General features: G+C 45.4%; 1 protein-coding gene across 19 annotated transcripts in view; it reads right to left on the bottom strand.

Annotated features, from left to right (window-relative positions):
• The window catches only part of mbnl2 (muscleblind-like splicing regulator 2), a 50,734-nt gene extending 32,259 nt beyond the window's left edge, over positions 1-18,475 (bottom strand). For 5 of the 19 annotated variants that reach the window (XR_004616514.1, XM_034611206.1, XM_034611256.1 and 2 more), the window contains exons 1-2: positions 18,243-18,474; positions 7,565-8,459 (exon numbers count right to left, since the gene is read on the bottom strand). Coding sequence is in view for 18 of the 19 variants with exons in the window: in XM_034611206.1 (XP_034467097.1) it covers positions 7,565-7,738 (174 nt within the window). In the remaining variant the exon portion in view is untranslated. Of the gene's footprint in view, positions 1-7,564; positions 8,460-14,172; positions 14,512-18,242 lie in introns of those variants that run through there. The other 14 variants (XM_034611316.1, XM_034611308.1, XM_034611279.1 and 11 more) reach the window with 6 other exon arrangements.
• Positions 18,476-19,795: the final 1,320 nt, after the last annotated feature.

Consider the following 19,795-nt stretch of genomic DNA (forward strand, 5'->3'; position numbering starts at 1 on the left):
TTTGTACAACTTGCACAACAACCAGACGGTAAAATGACAACCGCGCTGGCCTGAAAAGTAGCAATGACACTTTGCGCCGGGTGTAAGATAAGGAGCACAGTCTTAGACATTTTCTGCTCTGACACATTTCCACATGGGATTGGGATGTCATGCTAGGCCTGGTTCACAACAGCCTGTTTGACACAGACCAATAGTCACCTCGACAAAAAAAAGTGAAGGGAACCCATTCTGGTGTAAGGCCCCTAAAGATTGCATTTCTGTTGCCTCATTAGATGAAGCCAATTAAGAAGATCTCTGTCTCATTATAAAGGCTGGCCCCTGGGAGACAGCTGGGCCTGTCTGTCTAACTGTTTGTAGCTCCCTAGGTGTGTGTGCGCGTGTGTGTTTGTGTGTGTGTGTGCGCTGGGGGTGGTCAGATGGGAATTGTGGAGCAACTGGGGCTATGTGTCTTTGCAAGTTTGTCCATTTTATAATCAGAGGAGAATAAAAGGAAGCCGGGGGGGGCAGTCAACCCATTTCCCGAGCAACTATCAATTTCTGTGTTTAATACGGGGCCACTGCAAATGCCATATGCTTGTATACTGGGAATACAAGGAACGCACTTTCTTAAATGTAAGGTGGCTTTCAGCAAACAAACAAATAAATGCTACTCTCAGAAGAAATCAGAGCAGAACAACCTCAGTCTGTCTCTGATGAGTAATGATGAAACTGCATATCAATAATTAATGAGACCAATACGAAAGGTCAGGCGCACAGCGAGCCGAGTCGCCATAGATCTGCCTTCAGCTTCACCGCAGAGGCACTCACGACAGCAGAGGCTGCTGCAGCAGGAAAGGGTGTCCGAGTCCAGCTGGCTTTGAAATCACCAAAATGTTAGGATGCCATTGATTTTGCAGAACTGATTAAACTTGCTGTTTTGTTTTTTTTTTACAGAGAGAGGGGTGGGGGGGGATTGCAGTGAATCCTGTACTTTATCAGCGCTGTGGGCAGCAGAGCAGAGCGAGATGGAGGAAAAGGATGACTCAGACCTAGTGGGTAGATTGAGACCAGGTGAGACACTGGTGCAGCAGATGGGCCGATTTTTCATTGCTCCATCCCTCCGTCATGACGAACACTGTTCTATCTGACACGAAACCACTGTAGAGGTACGTCAAGGCCTACTTGGTATTTCTGGAATATCTTCAAATGCTTCATATCAATAAACTATGTACAACCTAAGCTAAACGGTCAATAAAAGTCAATAAACTATAATGGTAAAAGTAATGAATTAGAAAGTACTAAAACGTAATAAGGTAGAGGACAGAGGCCTTGGTTTTCTGCCGGAAAAAGAACGGATGTTCTCGCTATTATAGTTTTTATTTTGTATCCATTTGAACACTATCATGCAAACAACAATCCCCCACAGGCAGATAGAGGAAATCCCAAGGTGCAACCGCACATTGTAAACACATTTTGCCACGGATGTAAGATAATGAAATGACGTTATCATGACCATACAATGTGAGGAGGGGAACTTATACGTACAAAAAGATTGAATGTGCTGAAAACAATACTGAACAGACTCTAGCCCCAAATGCACAAGATGTCAGCGTTTGTATCCGGGATATTTTGGCTTCAATTCTGGATAGTGACAGGAAGTGGAGATGCATTGTTTGTCTATGGTCCAGATGGCATTACCCTGCTAATCCAGCACCACTGCAACGAATCTCATCTTCCATCAGGATACGTCCTTTAATTCAAACATAAAACTAATGTATCTAATGTAACCAAACCCATGTTTTGACTTGATATTATTAATACAATCAAAAGTGAATTATTTCTATATATTCTCTGAAATTCATGCCTAGTTTTTGGGTCAATAGAGGTAAATGCTGCTCATTCTCCTGTTTCTGATGTCTGGAATATTATCGCTTGATATTAGACACAATCCTGCCTTCACACTACACAACTCACACACACACTGACACACACAGATGTGGGTCAGAGCAGTGGCCCAATTAAAACGCCAACCCTACGGTATAAACTTTTGCAGCACAGTGCAGTCCGCAGTAACATCAATAACCTTCGTAAGTGCAATCAATTTGAATTTATACAAAATGACAACAGTAACATGCAAATGTCCTCACGCAGGGAGACAGAGAATGAAGAGGCTATTGTAAAGCGGCGATATCGTCGAGCTGTGCTTCGACCACAATCCTGATATGACGACACAGGACCAGTCAAAGTGTTACGACTAATAAATAAGAATAAATATGAGCTATGTCCGGTTTATTTCAACTTTCTACAAGTGCAAATCATTCTGACACACTGGTCTATTCACTCAAAAGAGGTTCTGGGCTTTTCTTTTATTGATATGAAACATTTCCAGTGACTGACTAACCATGCCTGGGTCATGACACTCAAACAGGGAGCGGATCTAACTTCCTCCTCTCTTCTCTCTTCCAGTGCTTGGACCTATTTTCAGATCAGTTAGTTTGGGGATGTGTGCTGCAGGGGGTAAAATCACATGGATCGTTCTCTCCCCCGTTTGCAGTGGGAAGAAAACGAGGGAGTGTGCGTATGTCTGTGTACGCGGAGGCCTGTTTAAGGAATGGACACGGTGGGGGTCTCCTAGGGGGTTATCAAAGCATGCTTCATCCACTGCGGCCTGAACGCTAAGCTCAAGTCAGTGCCTCATTGTGTCTGTGTGAATGACCCTGGGGGAAACACCAGCTCCTGCTGCGCCGCATACATTCCCCTCCACGCTTGCTCTGCCCAGGGTGTGGCCCAGTTCGCGAGGATTACGCAGAGGAATGCAGCCGAGCCCATCTTTTAAAACAAGGGTGAAGGGGGGGGGGGGGCAGAGGCCATGGGCATAAAGTTCACGTTCGCTGAGGCTTCCTAAAGAGGTAAAAAAATGCAAATGCAAAAAAAGGCCCATTGAGGGAGGAAGTTACAATCAAATTAGAGGAATCTCTAAATGTAAAAAAGCTGTGGTATCTGTTTAGCATTGGAATTTCAATGTGTGGTGTCTGTCGGGACTGGTGGCTATGGAGCAACAGATTAACTCAAGGTCACAGACACGTCCCCACTAAATAAAGTCTTTGGCAATTAGTTTACAAATAGTTTAAATGTTGCTCTGACTCTCTGCTTGGCTAGACCTGTCACACCCTCTTGCTGCCACCTTTGTTTCTCAACTCCTTCTAGCTGAATCACTCCTTCTCCTCCCGTTCATCAAATATTACCACCTTCCCTTCTTTCCCTGTTCCCTCGCGTCTTTATTTACCGATGTCAGCCGTCCCACGACCCCAAAAACGGACGCTCTTGTTAAGCAGGGTCCGGATTAAGATATTCTTACCTCACCCCATGGGGGGGTCTGCGCAGAATCTGTGACACAAATGAGAAACCACACCACACACCTTAAAGTAGCTTCTATTGTTTTCCACTGCATCTACACTTTCTTTTTTGACAACCAAAAACCTAACGAAACGTCAGACGTGTAGAAAAAAACTAAAAAACAAACGCTACCATGTGAGAGTATGTTTCTGCAGTGTAGTAAAACAGCCATTTAAATGTCAATCTCCTCATGAGCTGCCTCTCTTTTAGTATTTTCTGCTCACAGCCTACACTTGTTATGTCATATTTTGCGCTGACAAACAGTCAAGAACATAAATTGAGACAAACGCTCTGGACACGAGGAGGCTCTCGCAGGAGCAGGATGAAATATAACCCAGCCGAGAAAAAGAAGGAGAGGAGAGCTTTGTTAACAAAAGGCTACTGTCAGAGGCATGGCCAGTGTGACATCATCACATGACTAGCGTGATTGCAGTTAGCCCATTACCGTAGGTATTCTCACTAATTTCCTACAGCCCCCTCCTCCTCGCATCTCTGCCTTCGCTGTGTCATGGTGGATGTAAGAAATTAAAATGTTATCTGTGTCACTGCTGGAGACTAAGGGCTGCCTGTATTGATTATCTATGATTAACTCTATCTTCACATGATGTATTAAATAATCAATCACCTAATAACGCCACAGTTTAAACAATTATACAATCTGCAGCCAGACCTTTAAATGCCATGTAATGCAGCTGCCAAATCTGTCTGCTCACATTTGGTTTTTCATAATTTAAGAAATAAAACAGCTCTCCATGAAAATACACGCGAAGGTACCTCATGTTTACCAACAGCCAAATGTGACTATAGCGTTATCTGGACGCACATGAAGCAGCTCGTCCTATTTTGAGAGATGACAAATGTAGCACAGAGACACTATTTCTAAAGGCGTCAGAGTAGAGCAGGACGGCGAAAAATAACCTCCTAGACATGACTCTATAGAAATGCTAAGAGCCGCTCTGGATGCTGCAAGCTCTGTGTTCGAGACAGTAGACTAGACAGTAATGATCGTCCGTTGCAAAGCAAAAACCCGGTATTCCAGTTGTTATCCGCTCATTTGTCTCCACAAGTTGAATGCAACTTGTGTAAGTGACTGTTTGGCTGTTTGCCAACCCACTACACCCATCCCTTAGCCTTATCAGAAATCTGAAAGGCCTTGGGTGCTTCTCCGGGCCTCATCAGTAAGGATGGATGCACACGCAGGGCCAATAACTGAATTACACTCTCAAATGCAATTTATACCCAAAAATATACGAGCCGCTTATCTCTCGTCTCTTGCCACAAGCGACGACGGCAGTAGCCTCACCTGAGTCGACCCGCTGCATTGTGTTTAAAATTAATAACACCTTTTAAAAGCCGTGTTGCAGAAGATGAGTGCCAAGAGTTGGCCAGTCAGGGACACCTCTTATTTACATAATCTCATCTGAAAGCTCTTGTTTAAAGATGCAGCGCAAACACTTGGTTAATCATTGGCCGAAAATCCAACCAATCATGTGGTTCCACTTGGTTGCATACATTCAAAATAAAGCTTAGTTTTACAGTCTGCGGTGGTCTGCAAAATAGAGATTTTGCTATGCGAGTTCAATAAGAACCCCCTGTCAGTATGAAAACAACCACAGGAGGTAAATTTACGACTGATCTGGTGTGTTTGCCTGACGAGTGCAATAACAGAGTTTCACCTCTACTCCGCCATGCCTTTCACATGTTTACCCAAAGAGCCCGGGTCACGCCTGGCAGCGCACACACCCCTGGCATGACAGCCTTATCAGACGAGGAGACCCAGGGAGATGATCCAGGCGTAATTGGGTGGAACTGGGCCTGCCGTGGAGCGGAACACATTTCCTAACGCATAATAAAGCATCCATTCTCTTAGCTGTCACGAGGAGAGTCTTTGTGAGAGAGAGGAGGCGAGTCGGAGTTTTAAAAAGTACAGAGAATCCTGTATTCCCGTTCTGTTGCCGGGCTGCGGGTGGGGGGAGGGAGAGAGGCTGCCGATAGAGATCTGTCCGTGCGTTTAACAAATTAGCCGACTGACTTACACAGCGACAGGAGACAACAGACACTATCAGGAGTAACCTTTGTACGCAGTCGTAAGGTCACATGCACAAAACCCAGTAGGTGTGTTTTTGGGGATGCAGTTCTGTAATACAGAATAATAAGAAGAAAGAGGGATATCATCAATTTAAATCCTTACTCTATTCAGTCCAGGCTAGTGTTGCACTGTTTACTCCTATTGCAATACCCTGTCGTAAAAAAGGTTGATTACCCTATTTTACTTGTACAAACTGTGATTTATTAAGTGCCATGTTTCCAATGAGCTGGTATGAGTCCACTCTTTGCAATGGCCACTTTCATGGTGACAAGTGCTCTCACTGACATAAACATAAAAACATCATGCCCGCAAATATGAGTGGAGCGAGTGTGATTTATTTCGTGACTTCGGATTTTGCCCTAAGAAATTAGGGCAATAAGCAATGTATCATAAATGTCTCATTTAATTTAACGTGATTATAAAATTTGTAATCAATATTTTTCTTAAATGAGAAAAAAAATATTTATTCAGAGCTCAACATACTCCTTTGTTAAATCGAAGAAATCATATAAACTATATAAAAACATTGATAAGCTATGACCGTGATGGAATTATTTACAAAATTGTAATTATAAATCTACAAATCTCAAAACATTTAACAGCACATTAACTACAAATTTAATTAGCATGAAAGTAGTAAATGTGAACCACATTAACTGTAAGTCTGGTACTTCCTTTTTCTACTAATCAGAATTTTAAATTTAAAAATGACAATAATGATTAACTATTATTGCTGTGGTTCTGTTTAGAGAGGAGCTGGGAAGAATTCCAACTCAACCAGTAACCATGAGTGTCTGTGGGGAGAGACTGGGTCACAACTCGAAGACGTCCACCTGCAAACCCCCACTTTTCAAGTTCTAAATATAACACAACCCTCCGCATCAGAATTAAGAAGAGTGCATGAAGCCTGTCTTTTGTCACAACCTTGAAATACACTTTAAACACACTGCACTGCTGTATATGTTCACAGCAGCTACAGTGTATACCTAAAAAAGACAAACTCCTCACAGTTACCGTGTTCTGCTCCAGTTTCTTTGGCTATTTATCATTGTCACTGTCGCCTTTTTTCTTTTTTGTAGTTTTTTTTTTTCCGCGCTCAGCTTGAAAATAATAGGTCGCTCTTGGATGCAGTCGTCTCATTTGCAGCATATGGGGACTAGTGTGAAGTGACCTTGTTGTAATTGGGAAGGCTTTCAAAAGCGTTTGGTGTTAAACTAATTTAACATATTTTACCACCATGAAAAAAGCAAAAATGTGAGAGCGAGTGTATCGAACATACCAACATAACAGCAACATAGCTCATGATAAGAGGTGTCAACAGATAAACCAGTGTCCTGTATGAAAGAAAAAAATACTTTCCCATAGACTTAATGACTTGTGTATTAAATTATAACAATTATATCCATTTCAAATTGATTCTGCTCTGAAGTTGAAACAAAATTCATAATAACCACATCTTTAGGAAGTGATGTCTGTGGGAAACCAAGCATTACAAAACAAGCTCTGGCTGCTGATGCTGTTTGGTCGCTTGTGCAGGTGACGCTTGTGTGACAGCTGACGTGCACCCAGGAATAGAAGCCCTGGAATGACCTAAGGCGATCAGATGTTCCCCCGCAAGTAAAGATGTGGTGGTAACATTAGAAGAACTTACCGTACGAAAAAAAACAGACGCACATGCACCAGCACACACACACACACACACACACACACACACACACACACACACACACACACACACACACACACACACACACACACACACACACACACACACACACACGGTGACAGGGAACATGTCAACAGACCTCGGTGGCCTTCAGCTTCATAGGTCAGACTGCAGCACAGCACCAGTGACCTGACACACACAGGTTAATTTGAGGAGATAACCTACACCCGGCAACCATTAGGAACCACATAGCTGTAGCATTTTACATACGGTGCTATATCTGTGCCGCAGAGATGTAATCCAATTATTCACATTCGTTTTATATCACCTGACAATTCAATGGGGTTATTATGATGTCGGGAGTGTTACCGGCAACACTGACAACAAATAGGCCGCATGAAAAGGTGTGTATGTGCGTGTTTAAAGCTCCTTACCTTTAACGAATCAAAACAGGCGATCACCCTCCCATTCTCCACCTGGCAGCTCTTGGGCGGGTGGGCGAATTTGCACTCCTCATCGCTGCGTGAACACGTCCCTCTCTGAAACTGCCGGCACACTTCCAGGGTCAGCCATTTTGTGTCCCGTATCGACGCAATGTTCAGAGCCATGTCAGCAGCGCTGGTTGCGGAGCCGGGGTGGAGTGGAGTTATCCTCGGAGGAGGAGGTGGCTTCGGCGTTCCAATTAAAAAAAAATAAAACAAACAGCAACTAAAAAACTACTTGAACATGTAGTTATAAATGATCTGCTGCAGGTCAGTGGATGAAGTGTGTCCTTGTGGACAGGACAGTGGAGGTAATGGACTGACAAAGTCTCTGCGAGCGGAGCATGGGACTTCGCCGCTATTGTTGAGTCTGTCAGTCAAACAGCTAATTGTTCATCAATCAGTAAGTCTCAAGTGCGGACCTCTGACAAGACAGAGGGGGCATGCTCGGAGACAATCTCTGCTGGTTGTACCGATGTCCCCAAAATGTCCTTCCTATGACTGATGATATCTGTGCAAGGGTGGATGTTAGGGAGCAAAAGTGGGGCTATTTTGAGGTGCGATGGCACAGTTTGGAACAACACACAGTTTGTGGCGATCTATTGTTTAAAAGCCTTCAGTACCTACTCTCTCTGAGTTTTGGCACCTTGGCCCGCGGCGCAGCAGCTCCTCCTCGTCACTCGGGGTGGGTAGGACAGGTAAGGACAACTCAAAGGGGTCAAGGGGTGTTAATGGGGCTGAGCTAAATCCTGTCACGACTGCAGGAGGAGAAATCTGAAGCCCGTCAGAAACACCCAGGGTTCTTGAAGTAGGGATGTTGTCTCACAAGGCACTTTCTGTCAGTGATCTGAAACGGAGACACAGAAAGAGAGAAGAGAAACAAACAGATTGACGTTACTTTCAGACTGAGAGAACCACTTGCTAAATATCAGCAGGCAGTACCAGTTGTTATGTGTAGGCATGTCACTCTGAATTTGGGTGTATACTACCCCAGAGCGGTGCTAGTTCTAGAGGGTACAGGGGTGATGAACCAGAAAAAAAGGCAGTTGTGAGGTTATCTAGAAGCCGTTTGAGTTTTAAATCCCCCAGTCACAGCTGTGTCCCATTACATGGGGTGACCACTGGCCCACTGGCTCTCGGACATATTGCACACAAAGCTGTGAATGGCAAAAGCCTCTGTGCTATGAGACAGCGGACAAGAGCATCAACTCAGAGCAGAGATAGAGAAAAAAGCCCCAGAGTGCAACCCGCCCTGTAGAGCCATGCACCGGGGGATGGCGCAGCCAATAGAAAACAGCGTAGCGCAGCACTATTCTGGGCAGGCGTCCAGCAGCCCGAGAGGAACCGAGACAGATGCATATGCAAGTGCCAGACGCGATTATGACACTGCCTAGTGTCCTGCAATATTCACTGGTCCCCCACCATCCAAATTAGACGCCGGCTCATTGACAGTGGCCTGTCAATTTACATTCACAGGGGGGGGAATGTGTGTCCTGTCCTGTGAAGTGAACTGACCTCTGTGTCTGGTTGTTAGGGAGAGAGGAGGGGACAGTTGGCGGAGCAACAATCTGAGGAAGTGACCTTTCGTTCGAGCGTCTGAAATCCAATACCAGGCTACTGCGTAGGGAGCTCCTTTTTGGGCACATCTGGAAATATTTTTTTTTGAGGAGGGGGTGTTTGAAGACACCAGACTGGGGGAGGAGGAGATGGAGAAGGGTTGTTAAAAACCCACAGCTCTGGTTAAAACATCCTCCTTTACCATTTTGATAAGCGCATAGACATATCAATGGAGAACACCAAGAAAATGTTTAATACCATGGGAGCAATATCTTGAACAACCTCTGAAGTCATATGACAAGCTTCACTTGGTGTTAATGAAGGCAAGTGGAGACTTGTATCCGAAATATATAAGCTACTGTTAAGGGAAGAAGAAATCCTTTTTACAAATTCCCAGCTCAGGCAGAGGAACTTACACAGTTGTCATGAGGGGGAGCAGGCGTTCAGGCTCTGTCAGATTTATGTCCAGCACAGTCATTTTGCTCTGCTGTCCTGCAGACCTAAACAACATCCTTCAATTTGGTCTAATTAGTTGAACGTGGACTCTTTAATTGGAGAGAGCTGAATTCTCTCTGTAGTCTCTCTTCAAGATTAGGCCTATTTTTTGGGGGGTTTGCTGACAAATAAACTTTCCTGAGGCACCACTGCTTGAAACCTATGAATCCTGTCCATTGTCTAGCTAATCATAATGTCCCACTTTAGTGCTGATCATGTGAAATGAGATGAGACGCTTCCTCGCCCCGATCGTACCGACTCCCGGGCTCCGCTCTCCAAAGCAAGGATTTAATTTCACACAGTCTCCCCGGGGAGAGAGCCAATCGCTGCGGAAGAGACAGTCAGGTAAGAATCATGTCAGATCTGACCTTTCACAATTAATCCCGTCTTATTTTTAGAAGCCACAAGAAGTGTGCGATCGAGCTAACCTACTTTGTCAGAACGCGTGAAGGGGACGACGGCGCCGCTTCTCTGTGAAATGACTTGGCCTCAGTCTGTCACTTTTGTTTTTTGTGGCGATCGCAGAGGTAGTGAAGGCTTTAACAACATCGAGTAGGCCCACAGTGTGGATAAAGGTCGGATGGGGTCGTCTGAGAGCTCACAAATAAACTCAAAAGGCAAAATTCAAACACTGCTCGACATGAAAGATATTCTAAACAAATGGCAAGGACCGAAGATCAAGAGGACCCTCATGTGGGTGAGGGTATGATAACAATCTTACAGAAACACGACTGCATGTCTGTTCCTGTATGTTTTGTGCAACACGCCGATTTCACCGCTGCCCAAAACAACATGTTTCCTCACGCGGGCGCTAAGATGGCACAAGAATCAGCATCGAAACTAAGCCCCAAATCAATTCTTTCATAAACTGCTTGGAAAATGAATCAATCACAATTTTTTATCATCACTTCAATCATTCAGTCAACCAAGCCTGACCAATAAGCCTGAAAGAGATGGATGTGTAGAAGTGAAACAGGCGCTGTCATAGCATGTGTATCTACTGGTCGCCTCGAGAAACACACCACAGCTCCTGCTGGAGAGCAAATTGCCATCCTGAGGGGGAACCTGTTACCTTTGTCATATAACAACATCCCATTCTAAGAAGATGAGAAACTCAACACACACAGTGCAAGTAAACTGCTTTGGGAAAACACCACCTGAGGTCAGAGCCAGCGCCTGCAGCTTTGGTTTAGTCTGGTTTTGATGCGTCCTTGGACGGCGTGCTTCTGGCCGGGGTTTTGTTCAGCTTCGGCTACATGCAACCTGGCTTTGTTTACACTGAGCTTAGCAGTCGTGCTCCGAGCAATAATGCTACTGGTATGAAGGGAGAGGAAGACAGATGGTTGGCAGGTAGGACGGGAGCATACAGCACCCTGTTTTCACCTCTCTGAGGTTAGCCCTCCTGTGCACCCCCCACAGCTGAACCACGCTCTGTTTCTGTAGTTTCAATTCTGCCAGGGATGAAAAACAAAGCATCAGCATTTAATCAATCAATCAATCAAATTTTATTTGTATAGCCCATATTCACAAATCACAATTTGTCTCATAGGGCTTTAACATGGTGTGACATTTCATTTAAGAAAAATGAAACCATATTTAAATTCATTAGATCCAGATTTGTATTTGGATCTGCACCAAATTTAATAAATATGCTTGTTTTCTTTTCATCATGAAAAAAAATTCTTGCATCTGCACCCTGAACCAGATCCATACCAAAATTGAACGGGTTCTTCCCCTACCCATAATGCATCCTTCCAGCAGTTTTTCCATCCAGTATTTTTTGTGTAAACCCGCTGTAACTAGCAAATAAACAAACAAAGACAAATACACCCTCCTTGGCCGAGGTAGTAAAACCTAAAAAGCCACATTCTGCACATCAGTGTGTATATCCTGTTTATCTTAAATACCTAAGATCCAGCAGGAAGGCTGTGTCCCCTCTGTGTCCTCAGTGCAAATAGTGGACAGACAGTGTGACCTGCTAAAGCAGGGCAGAGATGTGAAGAAAAGCACCACAGCACTAGACTTTATGGATTACTGACGCTTACTAAGGCCAGCTGGCAGGGGCATTATCTTGGTCAGTCTGCTTAATTGAATGAGAGTCAGAGGGACTGGGGCGTCTCGAGTGAAAGTCATTTGCGTGACCTCTGGATACCACGTATGTAACCCATTAGTCTGGTATCTGTGCGCTCTGGCCGTGTGGCGTGCTTTATCTCCGCTGCTTGTATTTGCTCAGCAGCGATGATAAGCTACCTGGTTTCCATTGGTCGTAAAGCCCTGCGACAACGTTTACCGTGGCATCGGCCAGGTGTTGCCAGCAAAACAAAAAGTAGGAACACAAAAGAGTGTGATGGAAAAGCGCATGAGCAGGGTACCTGAGTGGCTGCATTTCCATTTATTACCATTTTATGCTGGCGAACCACAGTTGTGTGGTCATTTGCATCGCCAAGAGGGACAAGAGGTCAACGTTTTTTTTCAAAGCTGCGGAGAGAGGGCCTCATTGTAGAGGGGAAATAGGAAAATGTTCCGTTTCCAGTGAGTAATGGAAAATAAGTGCGCCTTATAGTGCAGGTCTGATCAAAATTTCCTCCATCCCTCCCGAATATAACCGGGCCTGCGAAATGTTCCTTTGCATCTTCCTGAGAGGATCAGAGCAGGGCTATACCCCGCAGCCTAATTCGTATTTAATACTATGGATGCTGCGATGCTTATGAAATTGTCTTTGGCATAAGCTACGGCTCCTTGAGTTCAATATTATCAAGTACTATTAGCGATAAGGACGGGTGAGTGAGCTCAGCAGAGTCTATACCAGGACTAAGCTAGGAGGCAACACGAGGAGCATTTCACAGAGTCAGCAGATAGGTGTGTCCCATATCATAATAGCCTTAACTAAACCACAGTGACCCAAATGGCGCTGCTCATGATATGGGCCCTGGCTTTCCTCTCCTGATCACTGGCCCAGTTCATAACAAAGTACTGATGATATATATGTTTTTTAATAAGCACTGAAACAGTCTCGGTTTGTTTGAGTGAAATCTGCCCCTGCAGGACTTGTTTTCCTGTGTAAGTGTTCATGTTGACTCCCTGTTTAGCCACAGGAATCAGGCAAGTCATCAGCTAATTACAGTAGAGTTGGCAGCCAGAGGTGAACAATGCTGTTCAGATAAACATCATGTTTACGAAGTGAAAGTTGTAGAAGCGCTATACGTACTGTGGGGATATGTTCCACTGACCCTTCGTACTGTACACCAAAAATTAAGAGAACACTAGATTAAATTAAAGCTGTTTTACATTGAAATATAAAGCGGAAATCTTAAGCCTTCAAATTGCAGCACTTGAAAACATAAGAGCTGAATGATTCAGCAATTTCACCCTCATGTCACAGAGCAATCAGATTCCCTCTTTTTTATGCAGAAGACGTCTGAAAAAACAACAACTACCAACCACTAAGTCCTTTTAATACCATCTCCAAGTACAGGGAGTCAATTTCGGAGAAGGGGATATAAGGCTGACGGAGTCCTGCGGTAAGGTCTGAGACGTATCTTATTCTTTTCCCTCAACAGGAAGGGCTGAACTGATGTTCCATTTTAGAAAACACCCACTTCCCCCTTGATCCGCGGCCAGACGTATGACACCACCCTGGCCTTATCCATGCAGGCGTTGATGTCCACTGCCGGAGCGCACCAGGCCAAGCATCTAGCACAAAGCTAAATCTGGACGGACGGCAGAAAGCTAGGGACACGTCAACCATGCCCCATCTAAATCGAAAGGTTAATTATGATGTGGGCCTTATTAGAACTGTGAAGTTCCAGCTTATTCAGGCCGTCGGCTATTTGCGTCCACATACATAAAGAGTGTTGAAACAGGCCTGCAGCTCCGTACGGTACAAACAACCTTTGCCTGGAGCTAGGCCTCGTTATTTGGAAAGATTTGCACGCCGAGAGTTACGAGGAGAAACTTTGTGGAAACCACGGAAAGCAAGCGGTGACGGAGCAGATGCCACAAAACACAACTAGTTTTTCCTCTAGAGAGTTAAAAACATGTTGCCCATGTAGCCCACACAAAAAAAACATCTCCTGACATTTGCACTGAGGAAAGGAGCAAGTCAGCTGCTGCGAAATTGCCTCTCTCTCTCTCTCTGAGGAGTCGTAAGAGAAAGTCCATTACAGGGCTGGAAACTGCAATGAGGAGAGTTACTGCGTGGCTGCAGGCTCCCGTCGCTCCTTTCGCGTTTATCGCACTCGTGTCTATATTTTCCTCCCTCTTTTCGTCCCGTCGTTTTCCAGCCTCACACTTTTTTCTCTCACACATAAAACCTTCCCTCTGTCTGTCTCTCTCTCTCTCTCTCTCTCCCCCCCCCCCCCCCCCCCCCCCCTCCCTCCCTCTCTCCCCACCCAGACTGGTATGCAGCACACTGCAGCAAAAAAAAAAAAAGTCCAGCAAAAAAAAAAAAATGTTAAAAGAAAGAAAGAACAGGATAACGGCAGCCCGATATGACGCTTCTCTCCCACCTCATTTCACCGGGTCCCGCAGCTCTGCCTCTGTGCGCCTCTGTCCCAAGCGTGGAAGGCACCTGGTGCTTCTGGTGACACTGAGCCACGATACAGCTTTCCCTTCAGCCTCAGTGACTGGAGTTAATGACCCTGTGAAGTGTTGTCATTCCTCGCGAGCTGCCGAGTGCTGCAGCCGGAGGTCCATGCCTAGACAGGGATTTTCTCTCTGTATCTCTCTGTATCTCTCTCTCTCTCTCTCTCTCTCACACACAGCCACGGAGCATGCGAGCGAGGCAGGAAGCAGAAGAGTGTCTACTCCAACTATCTGGCTAAAACACTTCCAGCCGAACCCCCCTCCTCTACACCCCGAGAGCCAGCCCCTTCCTGCCCACCAGCTCGTGGCGAGGCCCTGCCCCCCTGAACAGCGCCGACCAATGGAGGGGCCGCCCCTTTGAATCACAGCTCTCTATTGGAGCAGAGCAGCCATAAGTGAAGGGGTGAAAACTGCACTTACAGTAACAACTGAATGCAGAGCTTAAGAGGTATTTCCCCAGTTCCCCCCCCCCATGTTAAACTACAAATCGCATTATTGTTTTCTTTTCTGTGTCAATTCTTCTCCTGGAGATTACATTCTAATTGAAATCAGCAGTGGAAAACAAGGATACAAAAGCCACGCGTACAGTATTTGCAGTGAGCAATAATCAAAGAGTTGCTGCCGCTGCTGCATAGTGATCAGTCCTGTCCTTGTCTATGTTCCATCATCACATTCAACACCATCCCCCCCCAGGAAACAGGAGAACCACACCTCCTCCCCCTCCCTGACTCTCCTCTACCTCTACTCAGCATCCGTCCTCTAAACTCATCAACCCCATCTTCCAGACACCCTTCTCCTCCCCCTCTCTTGCATGCATCTCCTGTCTTCTCCTCACACCTTCCGTGTATTTTGACCCCTGTTTTTATAAATTGCACAGTAGTGGCCATTTCTGTTATTGCATCATATGTTTGGGTGGGGGGGGGATTAGTTGTGGCTGGGATTTGGAGGTCTTGCTCCGTCTCTTCCTACCCCCACCCATTCCTCTCTCCCTGCCACCCCGGCTGATGACACGCTGGCTGGCTGGCATCATTATGAGCCGCGAAACCGGAGCATCGCAGAACTGATGAGTCAGAGATCCAGCTTCATGACTTTTCGATCCAGATTCAATAGAACAGCTGTAGCGTCTGTCTCTCGCTCTGTCTCGCTTGTCTCTGTCTCTCTCTCTCTCTCATACAAAGGCTGTGGATGACGTGGCAGCCTGGGCGTTTCGTTGACATCAGTGAGGCTAAACATGAATTACAGCTCCGAGATAAACAAACCTATTTACTGCCTGTTTATGCTTTGGTAGCTATATACATAATCAGACGCTCCACATGCAATAGATTGGTCAAATGTTTTTTTGGGGGAGATGGGGGTTGGGGAGGGGATTAATTTCACAAACATGAAAAATTGTCTACCTCAGCAAATAACCCTGAATATTGACGTCATCTAAGCCACCAGGGCACCTGTAGGGAAATAACACAGGCAAACACTCTGCAGGGAGGTGGGGGATCACAGCTTTAGTCAAAAGCCAAAGTGTCAATTTACGCTTCCCGTGAAGAGCACTTTATCATGTCCACAGACGCAAGAGTTGAAGGAGGAGGAATTCTCCAAGACAGCAACAACCAGGAGTGACTGCAAGATGAAGGTTGACTGGTACGATCGCAAAACAACAACCCAACATCTTATCATTCATCTAAAACAGTTGCACGAGTCAGTTTGAACCATCACGGCTGCTGCAAGGCACTTATCAATCTCTCATTGTGGCGGAAACCCACTCCTCAATAACCACATTACTGAATAACTGTCAATAACTGCCTGCAAAACAGGCTCTGCTTTAGCTAATTTCCACCAGCAGACCTTAGATAGCCGGCCTCCTAAATAGATTTATCCGACAGGAAAACAAACAAAAGCCTGGCAAACAAGCTGAGCCACTTCCTCCCCACATGGTATCCCCTCCCCACTTATTATCCCTGTCCCGTTTGACCCCGAACGGCTTGGCTCACTCACACACAGCAGCCAGATTCAGGATTTTGTGGCACCAAAGCGGCTTCGATTCCGAAAAAACACAAAAGAAATTAGTTTGAAACAACAGCTAATTACAGCAAATGAAGACTGGCAGGGTTGAAACGGTGTTTGAAACGGCTTCCTAGCACCGAATACTGTTTGCATGTTGTGTTATTACAACCGGATAGTAAGAGAGAGTGAGAGAGTGAGAGAGTGAGAGAGAAAAGCAGTGCTCAGAAATAGGGCAGCGAAGACAGATCAATGAAAAGGCAACTGTCTTTTTTTTTTTCTATTATTAGCCATAATCAAATATCACGCAGCAGGGGGGATGTGTTTGCGAGTCCTCACATTTGTAACTCAGTCTGATAAGACTGTCACACCGCGTGCACATGACGACTGAAAATAAACAACTGCTGAGTGATTTGTCGACAAGTGGTCAACCAGTGTGTTTTTAGACCAGGTTCAAGGCTGTGTATTGAGAAAGATGAGATATAAAAAAGGATCAAAATCAACCAGGGAATACTGGATTCACTACATTATTATTTATACAGGCTTAAGATCAAACCTTGTCTATTTTCTATTGGACAATCTGATGCTGATTTGCCCCTGAATCACATTAAAATCTATCTTTTTATACTTCTGATTATAAAAAGCCCATTTACTAACAATCATAGTGCGCTGTGGATTGCCCTCTCTCTTACTTTATTGCACCGTTGCCAAAAATAGCATTAATGACTACATAATATTCCAAATAAATGGAGCCAAGTTGTAAAAAACAATAAATGCAACAGCCATGAGGTGAACGTCCGTGGCTATTTGAGGAAAAGGAAATTGGCGTGTTCACCTGGGTGTCATGTTTTACATCACTTCCCGATCTGAGCTGGAACCAATTAAAAACCGTTTTTTTTTCTACCGCAGAGTCACTTGACCTGGGATTGAATGCAGATTGCATCCATTCCCACTGCTGACTAAATCCAGATGTTAGTAGGTGTTGTTAGACAAGTGGGAAAAGGCCTTTTTATACTCATTTCTGACTTGAAGCCTGCTGCTTGCCTCACTGCTGATACCATCCTGCTCTGAGACGTCAATTTGCAAGTACAGGAGGACAAATTACTGTACATGACCCAGCAGTTAGCCTGATCCAAACGTTATTAACCTTACGTGGGTGTAAAGGCGACGGATCATCCAACCTGCAAATGGATGAAAAATGGGCCACGGCGTACATCTCATTAAAGTTGCTTTAGAATTTTGTTGTGCATAACAATGATGTACAGCGACGATTGCTGTGCATGTCAATGCTTAAAGGGAAAGTTCACCCAAAAAATGAAAATTCACTCATTATCTACTCACCACTATGCCGATGGAGGGGCGGGTGAAGTGTTTGAGTCCATGACACATTTTTGGAGTCTCAGGGGTAAACAGTGTTGCAGCCAGCGGACATTTTGGCTCAAATCATGGAGTAAATGACCTTGTTTTGAGTCGAATTTGGATGTCGGGGCTGACGGACACTTGGATGACACCACGTTTATTACGTTTGAAGAATGGATCCCCAGTTACTTCAACTGTATTGGATTTGGCTGCAACGCTGTTTACCCCTAAAACTCCACAAGTGTTTTGTTGACTCCAACACCCCCCCCCCCCATCAGCACAGTGGTGAATGGATAATGAATACTTGGGGTGAACTATCCCTTGAATAGGGTTGATTGTCTATAATGAAGTGGGACTAACGGGATCGACCCTCTATTGACAGATGTTCTGAGCTTCTTCAGTGATGGCGAACAGAAACAGGAACCCACGCACACTGGTGTGATCTGTGATTTTCTGACGGAGCAGCTTTCACTTGTTTGCATGGAGCCGTGTGGGCACAGTGGGTGAGTGGGAGCTAGCTTAGCAGACCGAGCCCCTCTCCGGAGAACCACCACCCTCCGCTACAACAACAACACAACCCGCGTGTTGTTGTGTGACGGACATCGGGTGCTAGCCGCTGAGCTAACTACCTGCAGCCTACCTGACGACGGACCCGTCACGTCCAGCTGCTCCTCGGCCGCCGCCGCCGCCGCTCCGCTGCTCGGGAGCGATGCGTCGCTGGGAGCGGGGGAGCCCACGGGGGTTCAAGGGGGTTAACAGGGCGGAAGGAGACGCACCTCGGCCGGGGGGACCCCTTCGCTGTTCTTCTCTCCGGCAGCCAACTTTTCTACGTGTCCTCCTCCGGAGCGCTGCTGCGGGAGCTATCGCTGGCTAGCGCGCTAACTACTTTTTAGGCTAAGGGAGGAAGCAACAAGCGATTTTGACAGTTCGAGGAAATGTTGAGTGAGCGTCGCTAAGGGGTAAGTGCTCGTGTTTAAATGTTAATAACGCCTCCATTAACAACACATAAAGCTTTTATAAACTGCAGATAGAAGACATGTGGTGTTTAGTTGTCACAGATGTGTGCATTTTGTTCTTTTAACTCGGGGAAACGTGCTTCTGTTGGATAAACAACACGCGTCCCTCCCTACAGTAGATGTGGTACAGTCCAGAGGAGGCAAGGGTAAAGGGAGGAGGGGGGATTCTTGTTGCCTAGGAAACAACAGTGAATCTCCCTCGGGGGGGGGAAAGATGTGACCACTGATTTATGGCTGAAAACAATAAAGACTGTTAATCTAGTTATGACACTTATATGACCACAGGAAGGTCAGGGCTTAGATATGAAAAAAATAAAGATTACATTTATGAATCTCTATAATAATAATCATAATCATAATCATGATAATAATAAGCAATTATCTAAGGAAGTGCTTTACAAAATACAGAAAAACAAACATCATCCCAGTTTATTAAATCAGGCGTTGAAGGACTTTCCTATAAAAATCTGTTTAGAAATAGTCCAGTCTAATCTGTGTTTCATTCACAGGCTGCATTTGAAGAACGATTGCATCACGGCGCCGTCCCACCTCGAAGGCTCCTTCAGTTGCGTCCCCCCTGTCCCCGAGAAATGAAGGCTCCAACAGGGGGATCTCTCGCGGCCCAGGGTTCATTGCGCCTTCAGAGAGTCCGTGGCGCCGGGAAAGTGACGAGACGTGCACATGTTTAAAAGAAAAAACAAGGGGCATTAAAACGTTCTCGTCGTGTCTACAACAGCAATAAGGGCGGGGCGAGGTGGTGATGGAAAGTAAACAAAGTATGACTAGAATGTGCACCTTTCTGAATCAGGAACTGTGCACGGAGGTTGCACCTATAATTGGCCCCCTAGTAGGGCCCCTGGTTTAGAAAAATCCTATGTCCGCCACTGCATTTATGTTTTAGGGAAAGTAGCCTTAAAGGGTGAAGCAACAAAAAGAAAAATCGAAGTGATGGTGATTTATTATTTGATAAAACTTATTGATATTTTATTTTAAACTGCATTAGTGTTTCACATCAAAAGCATAAGGGACACAAATGTATTTTTTCAGTTACTACTTTGTCACATCGTCACCACTTGGGGCTTTTCAGAGGACCACATGCACATATCCAGCACTTTGCACATTTACCACACAGGGACCCGCTGTCAGCAAGGAGTGCGGCGCGTCAACAAGGAGCAAG

The sequence above is a fragment of the Hippoglossus hippoglossus genome, chromosome 2 (assembly GCF_009819705.1).
Source record: "Hippoglossus hippoglossus isolate fHipHip1 chromosome 2, fHipHip1.pri, whole genome shotgun sequence".
In the NCBI taxonomy this organism is placed as follows: Eukaryota; Metazoa; Chordata; class Actinopteri; order Pleuronectiformes; family Pleuronectidae; genus Hippoglossus; species Hippoglossus hippoglossus.